Genomic DNA, 26,702 nt, shown 5'->3' with positions numbered 1-26,702 from the left:
GTGGTCTAGTTTCAACCTTCTGCATGTTGCTGTCCAGTTCTCCCAGCACCATTTGTTAAAGAGACTGTCTTTCTTCCATTGGATGTTCTTTCCTGCTTTGTCAAAATTGAGTTGGCCATATGTTTGTGGGTCTAGTTCTGGGGTTTCTATTCTATTCCATTGGTCTATGTGTCTGTTTTTGTGCCAATACCATGCTGTCTTGATGATGACAGCTTTGTAGTAGAGGCTAAAGTCTGGGATTGTGTTGCCTCCTGCTTTGGTCTTCTTCAAAATTACTTTGGCTAGTCGGGGCCTTTTGTGGTTCCATATGAATTTTAGGATTGCTTGTTCTATCTTCGAGAAGAATGCTGGTGCAATTTTGAATTGGGATTGCATTGAATGTGTAGATAGCTTTGGGTAGTATTGACATTTTGACAATATTTATTCTTCCAATCCATGAGCACGGAATGTTTTTCCATTTCTTTATGTCTTCTTCACTTTCCTTCATAAGCTTTCTATAGTTTTCAGTATACAGATTTTTACATCTTTGGTTAGATTTATCCCTAGGTATATTATGCTTCTTGGTGCAATTGTGAATGGGATCAGTTTCTTTATTTGTCTTTTTGTTGCTTCATTATTAGTGTATAAGAATGCAACTGATTTATGTACATTGATTTTGTATCCTGCAACTTTGCTAAATTCATGTATCTGTTCTAGCAGACTTTTGGTGGAGTCTATCGGATTTTCCATGTATAATATCATGTCATCTGCAAAAATCGAAAGCTTGACTTCATCTTTGCCAATTTTGATGCCTTTGATTTCCTTTGGTTGTCTGATTGTTCATGCTAGAACTTCCAACACTATGTCAAACAACAGCAGTGAGAGTGGACATCCCTGTCGTGTTCCTGATCTCAGGGAAAAAGCTCTCAGTTTTTCCCCATTGAGGATGATGTTAGGTGTGGGCTTTTCATAAATGGCTTTTATGATCTTTAAGTATGTTCCTTCTATCCTGACTTTCTCGACGGTTTTTTTTTTTTAATTTTTTCTTTCAACATTTATTTATTTTTGGGACAGAGAGAGACAGAGCATGAACGGGGGAGGGGCAGAGAGAGAGGGAGACACAGAATCGGAAACAGGCTCCAGGCTTTGAGCCATCAGCCCAGAGCCTGACGCGGGGCTCGAACTCACGGACCGCGAGATCGTGACCTGGCTGAAGTCGGACGCTTAACTGACTGCGCCACCCAGGCGCCCCTCGAGGGTTTTTCAACGTTTATTTATTTTTGGGACAGAGAGAGACAGAGCATGAACGGGGGAGGGGCAGCGAGAGAGGGAGACACAGAATCGGAAACAGGCTCCAGGCTCTGAGCCATCAGCCCAGAGCCTGACGCGGGGCTCGAACTCCCGGACCGCGAGATCGTGACCTGGCTGAAGTCGGACGCTTAACCGACTGCGCCACCCAGGCGCCCCTCGAGGGTTTTTATTAAGACAGGATGCTGAATTTTGTCAAAGTCTTTTTCTGCATCGATTGACAGGATCATATGGTTCTTATCTTTTCTTTTATTAATGTGATGTATCACATTGATTGATTTGTGAATGTTGAACCAGCTCTGCATCCCAGGAATGAATCCCACTTGATCATGATGAATAATTCTTTTTTTATGCTGTTGAATTCTATTTGCTAGTATCTTATTGAGAATTTTTGCATCCATATTCATCAGGGATATTGGCCTGTAGTTCTTTTTTTTTTACTGGGTCTCTGTCTGGTTTAGGAACCAAAGTAATGCTGGCTTCATAGAATGGGTCTGGAAGTTTTCCCTCCCTTTCTATTTTTTGGAATACCTTGAGAAGGATAGGTATTATCTATGCTTTAAATGTCTGGTAGAACTCCCCTGGGAAGCCATCTGGTCCTGGACTCTTATTTGTTGGGAGGCTTTTGATAACTGATTCAATTTCCTCGCTGGTAATGGGTCTGTTCAAGCTTTCTATTTCCTCCTGATTGAGTTTTGGAAGTGTGTGGGTGTTAGGAATTTGTCCATTTCTTCCAGGTTGTCCACTTTGTTCGCATATAATTTTTCATTGTATTCCCTGATAATTGCTTGTATGTCTGAGGGATTGGTTTTAATAATTCCATTTTCATTCATGATTTTATCTATTTGGGTCATCTCCCTTTTCTTTTTGAGAAGCCTGGCTAGAGGTTTGTCAATTTTGTTTATTTTTTCAAAAAACCAACTCTTGGTTTCATTGATCTGCTCTACAGTTTTTTTAGATTCTATATTGTCTATTTCTGCTCTGATCTTTATGATTTCTCTTCTTCTGCTGGGCTTGGGCTGTCTTTGCTGTTCTGCTTCTATTTCCTTTAGGTGTGCTGTTAGATTTTGTATTTGGGATTTTTCTATTTTCTTGGGATAGGCCTGGATTGCAATGTATTTTCCTCTCAGGACTGCCTTTGCTGCATCCCAAAGCGTTTGGATTGTTGTATCTTCATTTTCGTTTGTTTCCATATATTTTTTAAATTTCTTCTCTAATTGCCTGGTTGACCCACTCATTCGTTAGTAGGGTGTTCTTTAACCTCCATGCTTTTGGAGGTTTTCCAGACTTTTTCCTGTGGTTGATTTCAAGCTTCATAGTATTGTGGTCTGAAAGTATGCATGGTATGATTTCAATTCTTGTATACTTATGAAGGGCTGTTTTGTGACCCAGTATGTGATCTATCTTGGAGAATGTTCCATGTGCACTCGAGAAGACAGTATATTCTGTTGCTTTGGGATGCAGAGTTCTAAATACATCTGTCAGGTCCATCTGATCCAATGTATCATTCAGGGCCCTTGTGTCTTTACTGACCATGTGTCTAGATGATCTATCCATTGTTGTAAGTGGAGTGTTAAAGTCCCCTGCAGTTACCACATTCTTATCAATAAGGTTGCTTATGTTTGTGAGTAATTGTTTTATATATTTGGGGGCTCCCATATTTGGAGCATAGACATTTATAATTGTTAGCTCTTCCTGATGGATAGACCCTGTGATTATTATATAATGCCCTTCTTCATCTCTTGTTACAGCCTTTAATTGAAAGTCTAGTTTGTCTGATATAAGTATGGCTACTCCAGCTTTCTTTTGACTTCCAGTAGCATGATAAATAGTTCTCCTTCCCCTCACTCTCAATCTGAAGGTGTCCTCAGGTCTAAAATGAGTCTCTTGTAGACAGCAAATAGATGGGTCTTGTTTTTTTATCCATTCTGATACCCTGTGTCTTTTGGTTGGTGCATTTAGTCCATTTACGTTCAGTATTATTATAGAAAGATACGGGTTTAGAGTCATTGTGATGTCTGTATGTTTTATGCTTGTAGTGTTGTCTCTGGTACTTTGTCTCACAGGATCCCCCTTAGGATCTCTTGTAGGGCTGGTTTAGTGTGAAGAACTCCTTCAGTTTTTGTTTGTTTGGGAAGACCTTTATCTCTCCTTCTATTCTAAATGACAGATTGCTGGATAAAGGATTCTCAGCTGCATATCTTATCTGTTCCTCACATTGAAGATTTCCTGCCATTCCTTTCTGGCCTGCCAAGTTTCGGTAGAGAGATCCTTCACGAGTCTTATTGGTCTCCCTTTATATGTTAGAGCACGTTTATCCCTAGCTGCTCTCAGAATTTTCTCTTTATCCTTGTATTTTGCCAGTTTCACTATGATATGTCATGCAGAAGATTGATTCAGGTTACGTCTGAAGGGAGTTCTCTGTGCCTCTTGGATTTCAATGTCTTTTTCCTTCCCCAGTTCAGGGAAGTTCTCAGCTATTATTTCTTCAAGTATACCTTCAGCACCTTTCCCTCTCTCTTCCTCCTCTGGAATACCAAATTTGCGTAGATTATTTCTCTTTAGTGCATCACTTAGTTCTCTAATTTTCCCCTCATACTCCTGAATTTTTTTATCTTTTTCTCAGCTTCCTCTTTTCCCATAATTTTATCTTCCAGTTCCCCTATTCTCTCCTCTGCCTCTTCAATCCGCACTGTGGTTGTCTCTATTTTATTTTGCAGCTCACTTATAGCATTTTTTAGCTCCTCTTGGCTGTTCCTTAGTCCCTTGATCTCTGTAGCAGTAGATTCTCTGCTGTCCTCTATACTGTTTTCAAGCCCAGCGATTAATTTTATGACAATTATTCTGAATTCACTTTCTGTTATATTGTTTAAATCATGTCTGATCAGTTTGTTAGCTGTCGTATGTCCTAGAGATTCTTTTGAGAGGAATTCTTCTGTTTCTTCATTTTGGATAGAATTGCAGGTCATTTCCCCTGTGCTGTCTTGAATATCTTGAGTTGGTGGGCGGAGCCACAGTCAGACCTGATGTCTGCCCCTAGTCCACCGTTGGGGCCACAGTCAGACTGGTGTGTGCCTTCTCTTCCCCTCTCCTAAAAGCGGGATTCACTTTGGGCTGGCATGGCTGTCTGGGCTACTTGCACACTGCCAGGCTTGTGGTGCTGGGGATCTGGCGTATTAGCTGGGGTGGATGGGCAAGTTGCATGGGGGCAGGACGGGGCAGGCTCAGCTCACTTTTCCTTCCGTGATCCGCTTCGGGAAGGGCCCTGTGGCACTGGGAGGGAGTCAGACCTGCCACCGCTGGAGGGATGGATCCGCAGAAGCACAGCGTTGGGTGTTTGTGCGGTACAAGCAATTTCCCTGACAGGATCTGGTTCCCTTTGGGATTTGGGCTGGGGGATGGTTGAGGGAGATTGTACTGGCAAGAGCCTTTGTTCCGTGCCAAGCTGCACTCTGTTGTCCGTGGCTCAACAACTCTCCCTCCCATTGTCCTCCAGCCCTCCTGCTCTCCAAGCAGAGTTGTTAACTTATAACCTTCCAGATGTTAAGTCCCACTTGCTGTCAGAATACACTCCATCCGGCCCCTCCGCTTTTGCAAGCCAGACTCGGGGCATCTGCTTGGCCTGCAGGCTGCCCCTCCGCCCTGGGTCCCTCTCACCAGTCCCTATAGTGAGCACCGCCTCTCTGTCCTTCCTACCCACTTCTTTGGGTTGGTTGCGCTTGGCTCCATAGAATCCGTTCTGCTAGTCTTCTGGTGGTTTTCTGGGTTATTTAGGCAGGTGTAGGTGGAATCTAAGTGATGAGCAGGACGCGGTGAGCCCAGCGTTCTCCTACGCCCCCATCTTCGCCCTCCCCTCTATAAGCCTATTTTTTAAAGAAAAGCATGTATAGATATCACTGTGGTGTATATTAAATTTGACTTTGGTCTTCCTGGCAGCTTCTCTCCTGCTTTTCCGCCTGCAAGCAGATGGGGATATTATTCTTCTAGTCCAGCATGGTGTCTGCTCCCTGCGCTGGCTCTGAGGCTCGCTCTTCCTCTCTCACTGGCCTCCTCTCTGGGGCTCGCCGCGCCTCCTCGCTCACCCTCTCAGGCTGGCCGCTGTGCGCTGGGGGCTGCTCAGCAGCGCTGGGGTGCCGAGGCGGGTCCCAGGCACATTGAGGCAGAGCCGGGTGCCCCACACTCGCCTCAAAGTCGCTGGCGGCTCCAGGTGGCAGCGGCCAGGCAGGCAGGCCGGGCTGCAGGGGCTGCAGGTCCAGTGTGGACCTGAGGCTGGGCCTGGCCAGGGGCGGGACGCTTGCAGGCCGAGAGCTGGGGACTGCAGAGCCCCCGAGGGGTGGGCGCCGGTGGGAGGAGTGGGCTCCTGCCACCGCCTGGTCTTGGTTTTTAAAGTAATCACAATGTGTAGCAATTTTTACAAATATTGATCTTTAGAGTCTGTCTCTTTTTTCAAGAGTTTTAAACATTATGTTTGCACTTCAATTTTTCCTGAAAGACCCTGTATTTATGGGTTAAAGCCACTTGAAATATTTTGAGCATGTGAATAAAAGTCCTATGAAATGTGATTTGGGGGGTTTACCTCACATAAAATATACTAGGATTGTAAACATTTTTCTGTGTTCCTTTACAATATACTGGAGGTTAGGACTTAAATGGTATTGTGGCAGATTGTTAATCCTTGATTTATAAAATGATTAAGAATACAGCTATTGTTTTGCCCTGAACCAAAAATGTAGAATAAAAATTGAACATAAATGGCTCTCAAAATACTTTTCTTCTTTTTTTTTTTTAATTTTTTTTTTCTTTTTTTTTTTTCAACGTTTATTTTTGGGACAGAGAGAGACAGAGCATGAACGGGGGAGGGGCAGAGAGAGAGGGAGACACAGAATCGGAAACAGACTCCAGGCTCTGAGCCATCAGCCCAGAGCCTGACACGGGGCTCGAACTCACGGACCACGAGATCGTGACCTGGCTGAAGTCGGACGCTTAACCGACTGCGCCACCCAGGCGTCCCAAAATACTTTTCAATTAAAAATAATTAAGGGAGAAAAACATCTGTGTATGTATACACGCATATATAACCCCTGTGTACACCCCTGTGTGTGTGTGTGTGTGTGTGTGTGTGTGTGTGTGTACATTATCTAATTTCTAGCACCAAACCTTGCATCAGTGTTCCTTCAGTGTTTCAAACACACTGAAGGTTGTTTTGTTGTTTTGTTTCATTTTTGGTTGTTTTGCTATTCTTTCTGCCTGATATACTACATCTTTTTCTATCTCTCATCCCTTCTCCCAAAGCCTTTAAGACTTAAATATCACCTTAATATGGTCTATAATAAACTTCTCTTATTTCCAGTCCAGTATCCCATATTCTTTTCTTACTAGAATTACCACACTTTGTAATTTTGATGTTTTTTAAATCTATTTCTTTACTTTATGTCCCTGTCCTTTACTAGACTTATGCTAAAGTGCTTTATTTCATTAAAAAACTACACTACACCAAGCATCCTGCATGCTTCAAGAACCTGATGAAGGCTGTAAATAAATAAATTAATGACTATACATTCAATTAATGTTATAATGAATAAATGTGCACATACCTAGGCATTAAACAAATTCTGGTTTGAAATGTATTTTTTTGATAACTACTAAATATTCTTGTCCTGATTACCACATTCTTGCTTATGGTTTAAGCTCTATTGGACCTTTAACTTATTATTATTATTTTTAGTCAGTATGTCTGTCCTCTAGCACCAACTTTTAAGGATAGACACTTATTGCTATTCATTTCATTTAAATTATGTACTTGATACAAGTTTTTTTTTTCTTTCTTTCTTTTTGTTTGAGTTTATTTATTTATTGGGGGGGGGGCTCTGACAGAGAGGGGGGGAGAGAGAATACCAAGCAGGCTCCACACTATCAGTGCAGAGACTGACACAGGGCTCGAACTCACAAACTTTGAGATCATGACCTAAGCCAACATCAAGAGTCAGATGTTCAACTAGGCACCCCATGAATTGTGCTATGTGCTTTTTTTTTAAGTTTATTTTTTTTATTTTGAGAGAGAAAGAGAGAACATCAGCAGGGCAGGGGCAGAAAGAGAGGGAGAGAGAGTATCCCAGATGTGACTTGATCCTACAAACTGTGAGATCATGAACTGAGTGGAGATCACGATCAAGAATCCAGATGCATAACCAACTGATCCCCAGCAAGATATATATATTTTTAAAGAAACAGATCTCTTGAAAAGGATAATTTCCTTGTCTAGCCTTCCTTAATTATTGAAATCAAGGTGAAATTGCTTTCTTCAGAATCTGGGTTTCTATTTTTTCTGAGAATTTCACATTCTTTTGGATACATTACATCTTCTGTGTGGGCTTCACATTTTCTTATTTTAATGTATCCTTAGTGAATTGATTATTTCTTCTCTGTTCTCATTCAATTTCAGATTTTGTCTTCTCAATGACCATATATTGATCTGGCTCAAACTCTAGCCAGGCCATTTTTTTCTGAATGCATCTGTATACAGACTTAATTTTTTTAGAGCAGTTTTAGGAGTACAGAAAAATGGTGCAGAAAATACAGCATTCCCATATAACTTCCTGCCCCCTTCATACACACAGTGTCTCCTATTAGGCAAATTTTAATGGTATCTCCTATTTTTAACATCTTATATTACTTTTATTGTTTATTAAAACTGATAAACTGATATTAACATGTTATTGCTAGCTATAGTTCATGGTTTGCATTAGGCTACATTTTTTTGTGTTGTACAGTTTTATAGGTTTTGACAAACGCATTCAACATTATACTTGCATACATACAGAATGGTTTCACTGCCCTAAAAATCTCTGTGCTCCACCTATTCATCTTCCCTTCCCCTAATTCTCTGGCAACACTGACATTTTTACTGTATTTATGAGTTCTCCCTTCCCAGAATGTCATATGGATAGAATCATAGTATGTAGTTTTTTGAGACTTATTTCTTTCACTTAGCAGTATGCATTTAAATTTCCTCTATACCTTTTTATATCTTGATAGCTCATTTCTTTTATAGCTGAATACTACTCCATTGTATAGGTAATACTATTAGTGTTTTGTTTCTTTTTTATCTGTTTACCTACTGAAGGACAACTTGGTTGATTCCAATTTGGGGAAATTATTAATAGGCTACTATAAATGTCCATATGCAGGTTTTATGTGTTTACATGGATTTTCAACTTATTTAGATAAATGTCTAGATCTAGGAGTATGCTGAATTTTATGGTAAGCCTAGGTATGTTTACCTATGTAAGAAACTGTGAGGCTGTCTTCCAAAGTGGTTGAGCCATTTTGCATTCTCACCAGCAATCAGTGAGAGTTCCTGTTGTCTCCAGTCCCTAGTATCATTAGGTATTATCAGGGTTTTGGATTTTAGTCATTCCAGTAGGTATGCAGTGATATCTCATTGTTGTCTTACTTGGAATTCCCAGGAATATATGGTGCTAAGCATCACTACATATGTATATTTCTCATTTATATTTTCTTTGATAAGTATATATTTAAATATTTTCTCTATTTGGAAATTGTTGAGTTTTAAGAGTTCTCTGTATATTCTAGAAACAAGTCCTTTTTCAGATATATATTCTACAATTATTTTCTCTTAGTAAGTGCTTTATCTTTTGATACTTTTAACCATGTCTTTTTCAGAGCAGAGTTTTTAGTTTTAATGAAGTTGTAGGAGCTGAGGGCCCACCACACCAAGATGGGCCACAGAGGCATGAAGGTTATTCTGAGCTGAAGGCAAGTGAGAGCTTGTGGACCCAAGAGAAACTTTTGCCCCTCTCTCAACTACAAAGAAGAATTTCAATAGGGTATCTTTCCCAGAAAAAGGGTTGTTAGCAGAGATAAATTTTATCTGAGTGACTCATCTGTTTGGCAGGACAGGCATCTAATTACCACACATCTTCCTATCACCCTGTGAAGTGCATTCCTTTCCTCTAAAGTCCCAGACGCCTACATCCTTTTCCTTAGTTCAGAATGACATATAAACCTCATTTTGCCTGTATTTGGATTTCTATTCTGTGTGGATTCCCCATACACACACTATTAAATTTTATTTTCTCCTGTTAATATGTCTTATATGAATTTGATCCTTAGTCTAGCTAGAAGAACCCTTAAAGTGGAGAGGAATTATTGCTCATTTACAAAGCCCAACTTGTCATTTTTTTTTCTTTTATAAATTGTGCTTGTGGTGTTGCATCTAAATTCCCAAACCCAAGATTATGATTTTCTCCTATGTTATCTCTTAGAAGTTGTACAATTTTGCATTTTATATTTAAGTCTATGATCCATTTTGAATTCTGTGTTTTAGCCCTGTGTTCTTGAGCAATTTGGGGACTTAACAAGAATAGTGCTTATTTTTCAGTCTTGTTGAAATAGCATGTATATGGACCCAAATACAGTGTTTTGAACATAGGAGGAATTCACAAATATTAATTTCCTCTGTTTCATATTCCTATTTCTAATTTTACTCCTCAACATTTCCAAAAGCTCTATTTTCCTTAGAACTTTTCAACCAGATTTAGGGATCTATAGAACCCTCTAATAACATTTACACTATCCCTTGTCAGCAGACCATAGTTTATCTTCAGACATTATTTGCCTAGATTATTGTTATATATGCTGGAATTAGAGTTCAGTCTTACTTGCTAATGCTAGTATATTAACATATCAAAATGTCAAAATTTATCAAGATTTATTTTGGCAGATATTGAAAATGAGTATTTTTTTAAAGATACCAAAGAAAGAGTGTCTATGACTTTATATATCTTGAGATATTTATCAAAAAGCAAATTCAAAATAATGCAAGGAACTATGAAGAAGAGGTTAAAAGAACATATATAATGACATTTAAAAAAAACAGAACTGTATGTTATTTAAAGATACATATGTAGGGGTGCCTGAGTGGCTCAGTCAGTTAAGTGTCTGACTCTTAATATTGGCTCAGGATATGATCTCATGGTACGTGAGACCTAGCTCTGCATCACACTGCACTGTCAGCGCAGAGTCTGCTGGGATTCTCTCTCTACCTCTCTCTCTGTCCCCCGCCTCCTCGCATGTGCACGTTCTTTTTCTCTGTCTCTCAAAATAAATAAATAAACTTAAAAAAAAAGATACATACATAGATAACATTGTGAAGAAGTATTTGGAAATGATAAATCTCATTTAGAGGCAGTGGTTCTTTTTGAAGGAACAATGGAAAAAATACGATTGGACAGGGATTCATAAAGAGCTTCAAATAACTTGGGACTACCTTATTTCTTAATAATAGTGGGATATAACTGGCTTATAAAATTATTAAAGTAAAAAAAGACTCATTTAATCAATATTATACCTTGTAGCACCTGAACTATAGAACAAAATAATTAAATAAAACTTAAGATTGTGGACTTATTTTAGATATTGAAATGTCAATAGAGGCACCAGATGTAAATAATCTCCATTATGGATCTATTGTGGATCCATAGATTTTTTTTTCTTTTGGTCTATAGATGGCATTGATTTTAAAGTCCTACTTTCATTCCTTCAGATAAACTAACCCCATTTTGTATTTCAATCAGTGATCTTTAAAAAACTGAAGAATTTAAGCTAGTTGCTGAAATTTTTGCTATATTCATTAAACTATTAAAATAGTTTTTTTAATGTTTATTTTTGAGAGAGAGCGACAGAGAGTGAGTAGGGGAGGGGCAGAGAAAAAGAGAGACACAGAATCCAAAGCAGGCTCCAGGCTCTGAGCTGTTAGCATAGACCCAACATGTGGCTCAACCTCACAGACCATGAGATCATGACCTGAGCTGAAGTCGGACACTTAACCGACTGAGCCACCCAGGTGTCCCAAATATTAAAATAGTTTTAATGAGTTTTCCTTGACCTAATGATCCAACACATGCAAAAAAATGCAACATGTTACTATGAATTAAAATTAATGAAAAATATCAAGTGTTTGTAAATATTATTTTTACCAGAATTATATAATTCTTAGATATATATTAGAGAAAAAGAGTTTCAACTGTAAGTATGAGAAAATATGATTCAAACTGGTTTCACTGATAACAAAATCACAAGCTCATTTATCTAAAAGTCCAGAGATAAGGTGATCCACATGAGTAGGAAATCACCCTATTTCTCTGAGATTAACTTGTCTGAGCCATATTATGCATGCTGAATGTATTGTTGGGGAGTAAAAATTTACTCTGCCCTTCAAGGTCCTAGCTGGACTAAGAATCAAATTGGCATGAGACAGATTAACTGGAGAAAATCAAGTTTAGTTTTCTACATATGGAGAATCAACACAGACATGGAATTTCCAAAGACAGTCGTGCATCCAGACACTTATATGAGCTAAGGAGAGGGATAGGATCTGGAGACACAAAGGGGAGAAAGACTGTTAGCAGGAAGGCCAAAGAGATGTTTGGAAAACAAAGATTGCCCTATTATGCAGGTAAGTTTCTTAGGTAAAGAGGAAATTCTGTTAATAGCTTTTTACCTGGTACTGGCAGTCAGTTGAGAAGGAGGTAAAGAGCTTTTCTTGAATCTACTGGGTTTTGATTGCATCTTAACCAAGGTCACCCATCTTGGGACAACGTGTCCTTGGCTCCTACAGTGTCAATAAAAGTATTCCTTCATGGTGGCAAAGTGACAGGCATTAGCCATCCTAGTTTCACATATATACCTCATGGCATCAAATGAAAGAGAGAGAGCATAATTTCTGGAGGCTCCCTCATTAGAGGGAGAAAACATATTTCTCACAAGACCTTAGCAAACATCACGCCTCTTATGCATTGTGTCAAATAACCCATGCTAAATCAATGTTAATTAGTTTATACCTGAGTTCCTAAACAAGTTACTTCAGAAGCTGACTAAACTTGGCTGCACATTAGAACCACTTAAAAAATGCGAAGACCTGCATTGCACCGAGAGAGATTTTGATTTATTCAGCTTTTGATGCAATCTGAACTTTAGGATTTTCAAAAACTAGTGTGTAATTCTAACGTGTAGTCAAAGTTGAAATTCACTGTCTTAGAGCAATCATATTCACCCTTGACATGAGGTTTGGGCATAGAATCAACTTCCCATTTATCATGCGAAATACGAAGGAAGGAGTAGATACCTGAATAGAATCAATTACATGAAGAAATAGGCAAGAGAGAATGGGTGTCATACATAACTGATAATCTCCACACTACTTTCCCACCTCTATATTACAGTATCTATAATCTGAAATTAAAAATAAAAAGCCTTTGGCATAGGAAAATCAGTTATATATTTAAAGAGTTTAGGAGGAAACAGATGAACATAAATTATGTTAAATCTGACTGAGAAATGAATAGATTTATGTAGAAAACTAAAAAACAAGCAAACATTAAAAAATTCTAATATATATGTATTCCTTATTAATAAAAACTTTATAGGCATGATAAAAATGAAAAAAATAAGCTTAAATTTGTCATAAATGTTAAAGGATGTATTTAAATTAAAATGAATATAATTCTTGGTGTTGAACAGTTATTATCCTTAAAAACATTAACATATTGTCTGGTTTTAATGGTAGATGTTGCAACCTACTTTCAATGGAGACATTGAAGGATTTTATTAAACTGAAAATATGTGGGAAAGGGATAAACATTTTATTCCATTCATTGATAAAAATAGTATATTAATTAGTTGCTGAATAAATTACTAAGGACATGGGGTGCAGACAGATAAGATTTGATGGAGAAAGAACAGGAAATCTCTTAAAACAGAATAGGATGGGACCTTAATCTGATGGTCAATTGGACATCAACATAAATGCCTTGGGCAACTGGAGAATGGATCTGAGAGAGTCAACTGGTAGAGCTTCATATCTTAGAATTTTACATACCTCACAATTGCATCATCTAGTAGCACTGGAATTAATATATTAACAAATATTCTGAAGTATAACACTAGATGTAATATAGACATAAATAAAGTGGTGTTTATATATTCAAAACTTTGAATTTCAAACATTTCCTTTAGAAAATCTCAAAGAGGGGCGCCTGGGTGGCGTAGTCGGTTAAGCGTCCGACTTCAGCCAGGTCACGATCTCGCGGTCCGTGAGTTCGAGCCCCGCATCAGGCTCTGGGCTGATGGCTCAGAGCCTGTAGCCCGTTTCCGATTCTGTGTCTCCCTCTCTCTCTGCCCCTCCCCCGTTCATGCTCTGTCTCTCTCTGTCCCAAAAATAAATAAACGTTGAAAAAAAAAATTAAAAAAAAAAAAAGAAAATCTCAAAGAAAAAATTAAACTCAACAATATACTACTCAAATTAGAATATATTTTCATATTTGGAGCAAAACGAATACATGCATATTGATTGATAGCTTATACATGTCTGCACTCAAAACAAAACACTAAAAGATCATTTATTTTTATTTACTCACAATCAAGCCCTGGAAAGCAATATATTCTTTCAGCAACTTGATATGTTCAATTTTCCAGATTTCAATCCCACATGTGTCAAATTTGGACTATTAGTTTCACTGTACAACTTTTCTACTATGATTAGTCAACTTGACTTGGCATTTACTCACTGCTAAAGGCATCCCAAAAGGAAATGAAATCATTAGTGTCACTACAAAATATTTAGAGAAGACAATCTCTGCATCACTAAATAAGTCAGATATTTTACTGTTGAGCATATGGGAAGAAATAATAAACTTTCTTTCAATAAATGCTTCAAATTCTTCATATGACAAAAATGTATGTTTGTGGTACCTCTAATGACATGGTAGTCTGAAAACTCTTACTAAGATGTCAAATTCATCATAACTATCTGAATTGACACTTCCTACATCCTTTCTAAGTGAACAATGCCAAATTAAGAAGGAAGATAGCATCAGCCCTGGTGACAAGAGAGTAGCATCGTGCACTTGCCAGAAATATTAGGGATGTTAGCAACATATAGTGTGATAGGATCAGAGTAAAAAAAAAAAAAACAACAAATAAATAAAATTGCAGAGCTGTGTTCTAACAATTTTTCCAGCATAATGGTGAGGAATCTGGAGAAGGGCTAATCTTATCTTCTATTTTAGAAATGTGAGGGCTAGAGGCAAGCATCTCTTCTACCATTATAGGCCAACTGATTTCAGAAGTTGCTCTTCTGGGGGGCTTCAGGATTTGTAGAAAGCTATTGTAGCAGAAACCAGGCAGGGCAAAGAGGCTTCTCTCTGGTACAGCAGCACTCTTCTACCCAAGGTGAAAGGAAATACCAGCAAGGAAAGTGGACACATCCACATCAACACTTTGGCAACGATGCCAAGCTAAGCAGAAAGTTAATTGATGGATGATGACTTCTGGTGCTGTCACCCAATAACAGAGATGTCCTGCAAAGAAAAAGTGAAATGTGTCTTAATCAGATTTCCAAAGAATGATGTTAAAAGGATTGAGCAATCACCAGGTTGACAATGAGGGGATCCAAAGGGAATGCATTCACCTTTATGGGCAAATACTACATACAGATCTCTATATGTAAAAGGTAAAATAGAACACATAAAAGAAAAAGCATGGGTTAGCAGTCCATGCAATAGAATGAAAGTAGGCTTCATAATTTAGATAAAAAGCAAGCCTCTGAAAATAGAAGTTGTTTTATTCTAAGAATATCACATGATCTAAGTGAAAAAGTTATTGGTACAGAATTCTATTAAGGAAAAAAAATTTCATCTCCTACTTAACACATTGTTCAATATGTTATATTTAATAATAATAGTCTTAAAGAGTTGATTTCAGGTTCATATAAAGAGTTCATGTATTTCAGGTACTTCTCAATATTTTATGAGCAGTGGCTAATATAGTCCCTACGTGAGAATTATATTTTATTGTTCCAGTTTTTAGAGAATGGATTCTCTGAGGTATAACCTATCCAAGTTTACACAGCTGCTATATAGCGTTTGACTCCAGAACACATGACCCTCTGATAACATGTTTTTACTCCTTATGCTTTACTGTCTCTTATAAGCTTCTAAAATTTTTCTATAATTCCAGAAGCATATACATTCAAACATTATGTCACATATAATAGGAATTAAAATTTTACATTAGAATTTAAGTGGTATTTATTTAATGACAATTTAAAAGGATATCTTTATAACTCATTACTTGCAAAAGTATATCATTTTATTTAATTATTCCAGATAATATAACCAGTACCCTCTTAATGTCATTTATATTATTCTGATTTTTTGCTGTTATAAACAATGAAACAAAAAAGAGCATAAAACATATTTTTGTGCCCATGCATGTGTATATTTCTAGAAGTAGAGTGAAAGCATTTGGCACTCACTCATAGTGAATGCATCACAGGTTGCATCCTGTGAATCCTCAGGAATCAAACTCTGAGATGGAAATTTATGTTGGAAGTTTATTGTGGAGTACCCTTGATGTATGTGCAATGTTTTTATACATCATTTACATCATGATAAAGTTTTTTTTTTTTAAATAGAATACTTGGGGGCATAATAAAGATGCATAATTGGGCAGAAGCAGAGGATGAATTGCAATGGAAAGACATCAGAGGCTCCCAAATTCCACCAGGAACTCCAGAACAGGGATGGCCCAATAGAGTTGTCCCATATGGAGGCATGGGGGTTTAGTCTTTTGCTCTAACCATAGGGGTCTGTGTAATAATTAATCTACTGGGGTTTGCCATCACTAATACCACTAATAACTCTAATACCACAGAGCCTGTTGAGTTTCCTAGTGCAAAAGACAAATCTACTTGCATTTTGGCCTGAACCATTTACCAAGTCTTCTGGTCTGGGACTCATGTAAAGTGTCCAGCCATCTATATCCTTGCGTGAGTAGGTTGGAACAATGTTTCTGCCATTAGAACCAAAGAGGCCTTCCAAGTGTTGTGCTTCCCTTTTGGTGGTGTGTAGTATAAGATGCACTAATTTGTATTTAGTGTGTGAGGTAGAAGATGAAATAATCTGTCTTTATATTTGAAGAGATATCTCAGGATGCTCTATAACATTGGATCTCTAACAACTTCATTTTTGTGATGGGAGCTTGAGTCTTCATAAATTTTATCAGTCACTGCCTGGACCATGTGTATCTTCACAAAGTTTTCATCATATTTACCATTTATTGCTCTTCCAGGTTGATTAACATAATAATGAATAATGTCATAAATATTGTGGATCAGTGTGACAGTCTGAAGAATGTCTGGACAGTCCAGTTACCTTCAGATTATAATACAGTGGGAGAGATAATGTAGCCTTAAGACATTAGATGTATACTGTTTTCTGTTCCAAATGATATACACTGTTTCTGAGCCTCCTGCCTGATAGGAAGAGAAAAGAAAAGACTTCTGCATTCTTGGCCACATACTGTGTATCTGAGGCAGTGTTACTCTGCTTGGTCAAATGTGCCATCTAGGACAATGGAAGCAAATAAACTACTACTTAGTTGAGCTTGACTTGTCTGTTGTCATCTTCAAAGTGATATGTATATTTTGTAGGGGCCAATCTGGTGAATGGAATGGAGAAATAAGAGTGGATCTGCTTTTTGCCTCAATGGTGGCACCGTTTATGCTTTTCCCATAGGGTGATATCTTGTTTTTTAAATCATGTTACTGGCTGGAGGGTGGGAGTTTAGTGGGGAGACAGGTTTAATGGCTTCCAATTAGCATTCATTATGATTATAATTTCCAGACAAAGAAATGGTGTGAAAGTTCTACCAACTTAAAAGTCCATTCCAGGTATATATATATTCAGGGTCTGGAAAACAGACCTGTGAAACTAGCTGTGAGCTACACCTGGGCCAGGTGCATTTATTACCTTGCTTCCATATTCCTCCATTCTAAAACTAGGGCAATGAAGCTTCTGAAACCTATTTTTCAATGTCACGTTGAACTCAAGTCCAGTATCCTTGAAATGTTTGCCATTCTTTCTCCTAAATGTAGTTACAAAAGTAAATGGCCATAGATCCTGCTGTTGGAATCATTACTATATCTTGTAGTGATATGGTGTGTTTTCTCCAGGGCACCTGGCCTCTCTTTCAATCAAGTGGGTTTGAGGTCTGAAAACTGGGCAAAGGATCATCATTTTTAACTGGAGAGGCTACCATCAGCCTCCTAATTATCCAGTCTTGATTTATTTTGATTACATAAATTGGAGAATATCCTTATCTACTCATCTATCCTGCCCCTACAGACAATGTGTTTTATTAAATGTCTCCATGGTTCTCTGAGGATCAGGGCCCCCCTTACTACCCCACTAGCCTTGGTGATCATTATGATTGTGCCCTACTTGTTCTGAAGATTATGTGTCACCACCTGGTTCTTTTAAATTCTCCAATCCTATCATCTCTATTTCTTACAGGAGCTAATTTTGGTAATAGTATCTCCTATAATCAGTTCTATCATTCAAGGGACGACTGACACTAAGATTCTCAGTGAAGCTGATGCTCCTCTGAAAAGCATATGTGTTAACCACTTTAATAAAAAGAGTGGTCTCCACATCGTGCAGTAGAACGAGATCTGTTTTGTGCCCTTACATAAAATACTTAGTTTAGCATGCTTATTTTTCTGAACTTTTGATTTCTTTTTCCACTGTTTAATAATTCTGGAATCTCTTCCATAGTTAATATGGACCACCAAGTTATGAAAGTTTCTTAGGATTGACTAGCCAAGTGCCAAGAAGGAGCCAGTCAAGAAATAGGGTCATACATATAAATACCTTCCACATAGCTCCTATGAGACAGATGACCCTTGAATGAGATTTCTCTGCTTCTTCCCTTGTCCCTTTTCCTCTTTTCTCATCTCTGTTTTCCTTATTTATTTCTATAATCTAATACTTCCTTTAAAAAGAAATAAAAGGCAGTTTGGAATATTATCTAGATCATTTTAAAGGGGATAATTTTAAATTTTAATGAAAAAGTAAGCCCATAGTAATTTTTATGTCTCTAAATATTTATTATCTTTCCTCTTAAGTATTTTTATTTCACATATTTTTGACATTAGTTAACCAAAATTGTGCTATAGTTCATAAACAATTGTATGTATTATATGCATACAGCCTAGAACTAAGAAGGTACAATTAGTAATTAGTATAAATTCCTTATACATATATATGTCAAACACACACACACAGTTTCTAACAGTTATAGCATTTATTATACTGCTAGTCCCAACAACAAACCAAAGATTTATTTCATTTCCTATTTGCTTATAATACATTTTCAAAATGTATGAAAGTACTTAGGCTTTTGCTTGCTCAGTTGATTTTCTTTTGCAACTTAAAGTCTGACGTTTATTAAATTTGGACTTTAAAATGTTTCTCCCTGTAAAACTTCTGACATACTGCACATTTATGAATTATTTTTCAAAATGTTCATAAATTTAAGTTCCATATCTCAGTACTTTCATTCCTTTAAATAACACTCTGCCTCTTATTTTGTATTCTAAATGTCTGTCTCCTACTCAAATTGTACTTAAAAGAAAAAATATGTATGTAGAGATTTTATATATTCTCAAACTGTATTTAAAATGCTATATATATATATATATATATATATGTATATGTATGTATTTTTAAATGCAGTTTGAACACTGTGTTTGAACACATTGTATATACTTTATAATCTACATTCTCATTCACATGCATGCATATACTTAGATAAACACTTAAAGAATAAAAACTGTAAATTTATCTGAATATTTAGAAAATTATATGTAAAAGCAGACTTACTTTGACTTGTCCAAAGGACCCATTTTGGGAAAAACCAAGAGCCAGAAGAAATACTTACTTGCTCAGGAAAACTGACACACCATCAATTTGTTTTCTTTACACACACACGCACACACACACAAACATACACACACCCTGTCAAAACACAAAAATGAAATATAGTGTATAAGAATTTAAGGATATTAAATTCATGGGGCGCCTGGGTGGCTCAGTCGGTTGAGTATCCAACTTCAGCTCAGGTCGTGATCTCTCGGTGCATGGGTTTGAGCCCTGCATCAGGCTCTGTGCTGACAACTCAGAACCTGGAGCCTGCTTCAGATTCTGTGTCTCCCTCTATCTCTGCCCCTCCCCCACTCATGCTGTCTCACTCATGTGCGCGCTCTCTCTCTCTCTCTCTCAAAAATAAACATTAAAAAAACTTAAAAAGATACTAAATTCATGTATTTTATATATAAACTGAGGTTTTGATTGAAGTTGAGTCATGTAATTATTCATGTTCCTCATATTTATAGCATTAAGCCATATCCCTATATCAATAGGTAAACCCAAAGGATGGTATATTCAGCTTTTCTTTGTAAGCATTTTATTTCACCTTATTTAGATTGTCATTAAAAAAATTCACTTTCTTTTTTTTAAATTTAACTTTGAAGATTATTTTCTTATGTTTATTGTAGCTTTAAAAACCCTAGTAAAATCTGACCATCTGTCTCAGTGATCAAATATCACATTCTTACAGTTTCCATATTATGATCATTATGGCAAAAATGTTCATCTGCTTTTACTGTCCAATATTTAGTTGGATCTATGTTCTAGTCCCAGATTTAAATGTGTAAATTTTGGGTTTTCTCCCAAATGCAACATGCATTTCACCGGATTCTTTAGGTTTTAAATGTAAATCTACTAGAGGTTTGACCCAATGCATTTTGTGTTTCTGCTTGGCTGGAACATCCACTTCTTGCTATGAAATGAGGAATCCTTTGAATCTTGAAAAAGCCTAGAATTATTTTTGGAGATGCTGATCAACAACTTGAATTCCACAACTGTGAAAAAGCCTGTTGATCAACTGTATTTTCACACAGCACAGGAGATTAAATCATGTAGAATATTGGAAATGTACAGATAATTTAAATAGAATTATTCCAAGGAAATATCCAAATAGTTCATTTACATCAAAATGTACATTGCTTAAAATTAAGTATAGAAAATAATTTTTTCAGTATATATAAATGATTTATATATTCTGTCTATAAATAGATTAATAGTATGTATCCCAATATATAAAGAGTGGATCTCTGTCTCTTTCCCTCCCTCCACCTACCCTCTCTTCACCCTTAAAAAAACATAAAAGAAAGACTTGTTTTCACCAGTCAAGTGCTTGTAGGTAATCTGACTAGTATGATCCTTTCCTACTTATTCTGTGCCATATAAATATTTTATAAAATATAGGTCCAATATAAAACATTTAAGGTTATATCACATAATATAGAGGTGCTATTCTATATTTTTAATAAATTAGCTTTATATTTTTGTTAAAAGTGGTCAATGTTAAAATTATTTGATTCTAACTTATTCCTGATAATGCTTGTTAGAATGGCCCTTGAATTTTTATCACAAGCTTTAACTTTTCCAGAGTACCATATTTGAATATCTTACTACATATAGGACAGCGTCCTAAATCATGTGGTTAATTTAAGTAACTATATATTAAACATCAGTAGCCTCTCATCTTCTGCCATCCTCTGTATTATTTCCTATTTCACCCAAAGGTAATCACCATTACCTTTCTAAAATAATATAAATAAGCTAAAATCAACCAAGAACCCCCCATTACTCCCTCTGCTTCATTAACTTACACTAATCATTGTCCACATTTTCTCAAACCTACATCAGAAATGTACTTTAAATATGGTATAACTAATTAACGTCTTGGCTTAGATCCTCATAATCTCTTATCAACAATAAAACAATAGCTTCCTAAATGATATTCATGCTACCAAGCTCTCCCCATTTATCCATCTTCTACTCTATAGCAATCTGTGTCACTACTGTACTTAAAAACAAAAAGAAAGTGTTAAATATCTTCAAGGGTAGAATGTAAAATAACTTAGTTTCACTGTCGTTGCTGTTGTTCAGTCTTGCCTTGCTATAACTTTTTAGGCCGTTCCAATTGTTCATTCCACCCATATACAATCTTCTTATGTTTTACATCTTTACACTTGCATGATGCTCTTCAGAATGGTTTTTGAACCCGTTTTCTTGTTTTTTATTGTTACTAATAAAATAATTTATTTGACACAAATTTTACCAGTCTAAGTGAGCTAAATGGTTTTCCACATTTTATTGCAAGAGGATTGCAGTGGCTAAAAGTATAGTAGTGAATATCTTAGAGTTCATTATTAATGTAGTTTTGTTAAGGTATACCTGATGAGATAACTACATATGAACAACAGGTGAATGGATAAAACAATAAAATACAAAGCGAATGACTTAGCTGATAGCCTGTATTTTTTAAATTTCTTCCTTTTTATGTGCCCTCAATGTTTTAAGACATTAACAAAGATAACAATTCTATTTTATTACTTATAGTATTACTATTTCTTTTTCACTTGCTAGTTTCAATTGGGATTTTATTTTGCATCAAAATAATGGCCGCAACAAAGAATAAGTGGATTAATTCATGTAAGAAGACTCTTTTAAGTTATGTATACTGTTAGATTTGTATTTATAAGTTTACAGCCAGAAAAGCTGGTATACTTATACAAAACAAACATACATAAATATTGCCAAATATTAATCATTGGATGTCAATATTTCTGATAAGGTGAGCATATAGAATGGTTAATATTTAGAAATGGGAATCTACTAAGATTATTTAAGCTAATGATATTTTTCATGAATATTCCTTTGTCCCATTTTATAACAATGGCATCTACTTTATTTTCTATTCTTCGGTAGTTTAAATCAACATTTAAGAATTGAAATGTTGTTCTTACTTAGAAGGAATTCAGTGTATTTTATGCCAGTGAATTTTTGGTTATCTCACTAAGGAAGACAGCAAATTAGAACATATTAATCTACTTTTAAGTATACACTAAATTAGTTTTTGAGTATTTATTACTAGAAATCATATCCTCAAAAAGTCATAGAGTACGTGTTTTTGCTTGTTTGTTTTTTCAATCCATAAAAATCCTGCTTCTAGCTGTGAGTTTGGAGAATCCTGCCAGTTCATACTGAATCCAGAAATTATTTCATAGTACAAGCTAAAAACCAGACTGAAGCTCTCACATAAAACATGTTTTTCCATTCATCAGACTAGTTTCTCTGATATGTATAAAAGCAGATTCAAATATATAAATGTATAGGTCTGTTAGTTGTAAATAGTGACTTTGTTCTTTAGAACTTTATTTTCTGCAAATATCCATTCATCTCCAGAGGCCTCACCTTGGCATCATCAGTCCTGTTGACATATGGCCAGATGCTTTCCTGAGGATTTGATCCTTGTAAGGACACCACATGAAATTTTGAGCCACCTGTTATGTGAGAAGATAAAACAAACAGTCAGCACATATGTTAAATATTCAAACATTATTGGTTACTCACAGGGAACTTTTTTAGTCAAGTTGAAATTATGTACTCATGAAGGAATAAAAGAAAAAGAAAAAGATAAATATTTATGCAACAGCACTTTAGAAGTAAAGCTACTTTAAATAAATTCACTGAAGTTATTGTATTGAGATTTGATTATACTTAATTTTAATATTATTACACAACATCTTGGATATTCTTATAATGGATTTGAAACCTGCAAGAAAGAAAAAAAGAAAAGAGGGAACCTTGAAGGAAGAGGTCTGGGCTTCAGATCTCAAGTTGCCAACCAGGTGATTTTGGATCAGTCACTTTTATCCTTCGCACTTCTGACTGTCTCATCTATAAAGTGAGAATAAAAAAATACATTTTTCTACCTATTTCAAAGCTTTATTGGAGATATCAAATTGAATACTATATTTGACCATTTTAAAATAAGATGTGGTTGACAAATAAGTGAAAAGTACCACTAGAAATTGAAGCACTTCTCATTGTTGAGATGCATATTTTATTTAAGCATAAATAGGATAACAGATATATATATATATATATATATATATATATATATATATATATATATATATATTTTAATTCTGTGACAGCACCTAGAGGCCACCATAGGTGGGTAGGCAATATTGATGTCAGGCATCATGTATGCTTTTTACTCATTATATTATTTAATCTTTATAATAATTCTTGGAGATTACCAATTTCAATAAACTCTCTGATCCTCAATTTCCCAAGTGAAAGAATTCAGATAACTCTGTATGATTCCAACTGAAGACCATATATCCATCAATATTTATAATATTTTCAACATATGTACATGAGAATATAGAGATTCAGAATCACAATGAGGAGCCAGAAGTTTAATTAATGGAGGCTAGTCATGGAAATGTTTATAATATAAGGTCGTATATGGGACACATTTTTCAAAGGTATGACAGACAAATTTTAGAGCAAGATGAAATCATGGATTAGAAAATAACTGAGAGTATAGTCTTTTTTGGAAAACATTCATTTTTCTTAATAGTATAATCAAAAATGAAGACAATAGCACTTTAGACACTTTTGTTAAATCAAAGGGTACCATGTAAATCATTGTACTGGAACAATAGGCCTAAGCCAGGACTATCTAGGCAAACCAGGATGTATAGTCAAGAAAATAATGTCATTTCCTTTTAGAAGAGAAAATAAAACATCCACATTTTTTACTCACTCTAAGAAAATAGCATATTCATAGATATATTTTTACATTTCAGAGTTACAGATTGTTTCAGTTGTGGTTTGCCTTGTAAACATACCTTACAAATAAGTACTCAATTTGCATTGTAGCAGTAACTTTCTGCACACTACCAACTTAAAAAACAGCTGTAAATTCCACTTTTTTTAGTTTGTATTCAATCTTATTAAACTAGTAAACATATTATTAGTCAATTATGCCTAAAGCTATCTTTCCCCCTATTCATTTTAGTGTTTATTTCAATGAGTATTATATCTATTTAGAATTCATTTTCAATTCATTTCAAATGGCACAAGCCAATCATTCAACTATTTCCTCTCACTATATTGGTATATTCTGTATTTATTAACATAGTGCAAATGAGATAACTTATTCTTTCTTTTCTTCCTTCTCCCCTTCCCCTTCCTTGTTTCCTTGTCCTCTTTTTTTCCCCTATTCTATCTCTCTTTTTTAGCAAGATGTTGTTTATCATGAAGCAAGTTAAATATTTCAGGAATATAATATTCTTTTCAAGTTATTTTAAATATTTAATATATCAGTAAAAAATGTTTTTCTGAAAATAATTCTTCTAATATCCTCTATGCCTTGTCTCATGATTTGTCACTTGCCAAATAACACATTTACTTTAGATTTAGAGCTCTACCTTGCCCATAGACTGACATGAGTGCTCTCGCTCTCTGAACAGGCACACAGTTTTTGATTGACTTCCACTCACCCTGTTGGTGGACAATCCTCCCATTCATTCCATATTGGCAGGTTTCAGTATTACTCCATTCATTTCCTGTCCATTTCCCTTGTTTGAATAATACATTACATGGACAAACATTTTTTTCTGCTCTGTTAGAATCCTCCTCCTCTTAGGAAAAGAATTAGCCTAGTTTGATGGAAGATGTTTGGTTAAATTGCTATTTGAACTCAAAAGTTTCTGAGAGAATGACAGATGCCAGATGGTTGAGGGTTAGACCTAGCTAGAGTCTGTAAGGTACAGATAAGATCCAAATGCTTCACTTTTTAGTGATTTGCTTTCTCTTCAATTTTCCCACATTATTCAAATATTAGTAGGAAAGATGTTCTTAAAAGCATGCAAAAGTGAAATGAAAAACTTGCTTAGCATAAAGGAACACCTTGTTATAAATACTCTGGTGATTATAAGAGTCACATGTTGCTAAAGACATTGCATAAATATCATCTCAGGCTTCTAAACAGTGAAAATTATTTTGCATAAAAGAAATAATTGAGGAAATTTTGTCAATTGGTAATTAAAATCAATAGTTGCCAAAATTGAAATTGGTAGCGCTGTTGTTCTCTGATCTGTGTCAGTGGCCTACCACGTTAGAAAATGCTTCTTAAACCTTATCTTTGCCATTGCGGTCAGTTTTGCCGTATTATACATTGAATTGTCTCAGGAAATTAGGTAAACGATGTTTCTAAACTATGCTTATTAATCTTGTTTAAATAAAAATACTACAAATTAGTTCAATGTAGTAATACATTCAAAATTCAAAGAATACATTTGAAACAGCACTGTTCATACTTGTTAAAATTTTATTTCAGCTGTGAGTGTACACCTGGATGGACTGGACAAAACTGTAGTGAAGAAATAAATGAATGTGACTCTGACCCATGCATGAATGGAGCTCTGTGTCATGAGTCTTCCATTCCTGGGCACTTTGTATGCCTGTGCCCACCCTTTTATACTGGAAAATTTTGCCATCAACACTATAACCCCTGTGATCCACTCAGTGACCCTTGCAGAAACAACTCAACATGCTTGACTTTGGTTGATGGAAATCATTATTGTGTGTGTAGAGAAGGTAAGAGCCTGTATTTGTTTTAATGTTATATTTCACTTTTTTGTCTGTTTGGTTTATTTTGTTTTTATGGTATTATGACTCCCTAAAAATGGGTGAGAGAAAACTTACATATATACATTGGAGATGGGGGAGTATTTGACTCCAAATATAGGTATATAAACAGACCACAGAAATAATCTAAAAAGTTAACCTAAATAGCATGATGTCGGGGGGCCAGGGGGAGTGGGTGAGGGAAAGGCAAAACTTCATAGATTTGGGCTCTTTTTTGTTGTTTTTTAAGAAATCTTCTTCTATTGTTAATAGCTTCTTTTTCTTGAATTTTGTCCATGTAGTGTTCCTTACAATAGCAGTTAGTTAGAAATGAGCATAGATAGAATCTAGGGTAATCAAATGCTTCACTGTAACTTCCCTCCTGGAGGGATCTATGAACACCATTTATGTCTGCTGTGGTTGCTAAGCCAGTATCATGTGACTCTTGTGGCTACTTTGTGCGATAAAATAGAGCCTATGAAAGGGATAGAGGACGGGCAGATCACAAAAGACATTATTGGAGCTCCAAATCCAGCTATTCCTGAAGTGAGTAACTTCCGGCTTTCTGGGTCATATCAAGTTATTCAAGGTGCTTGATTGGGATCTCTTCAGATGTAACTGAAAGAAATCTGATTAGTGATCTGATTAGGTGATCTGCATAAATGTTTACTGTTCATGTATTGCTGACTACTCAAGAGCTATTACTATCTTCAGCAGGAATGCTTCTATCATAAAACTAGCACATTTTCATTATAACTGGAATGTGTTTGTCATAAGCACAATATAAAAACCATGTTGTGTATAAAAGCCTACAACTGTTAGTTATTTTCTAATACCAACTTATGGGTTCATGTCTCTTTCCTTGTTACTGATTCTACTAGAATAGATGTTTATTAAAAATAAGGATAGTGCTTCTTTACTCTTCTGTCCCAAAAGGTCAGCTTAGACTGTACCAATTAATTGGTATCTTAGTCAAAGCTGTTTTTGTTTGTTTTTATGAAA

At 35.9% G+C, this 26,702-nt stretch overlaps 1 protein-coding gene across 1 annotated transcript in view; it reads left to right on the top strand.

Annotated features, from left to right (window-relative positions):
- Window positions 1-26,702, top strand: part of LOC123609907 (protein eyes shut homolog) — a 212,204-nt gene that overhangs the window by 80,951 nt on the left and 104,551 nt on the right. Inside the window, exon 5 of the mRNA XM_045500917.1 lies at window positions 25,411-25,670. Within this exon, the coding sequence (XP_045356873.1) occupies window positions 25,411-25,670 (260 nt within the window). The remainder of the gene's footprint in view (window positions 1-25,410; window positions 25,671-26,702) is intronic.

Source organism: Leopardus geoffroyi, chromosome B2, assembly GCF_018350155.1.
Source record: "Leopardus geoffroyi isolate Oge1 chromosome B2, O.geoffroyi_Oge1_pat1.0, whole genome shotgun sequence".
NCBI classification, from domain to species: Eukaryota; Metazoa; Chordata; class Mammalia; order Carnivora; family Felidae; genus Leopardus; species Leopardus geoffroyi.
This window is presented reverse-complemented; position numbering and strand designations above follow the sequence as displayed.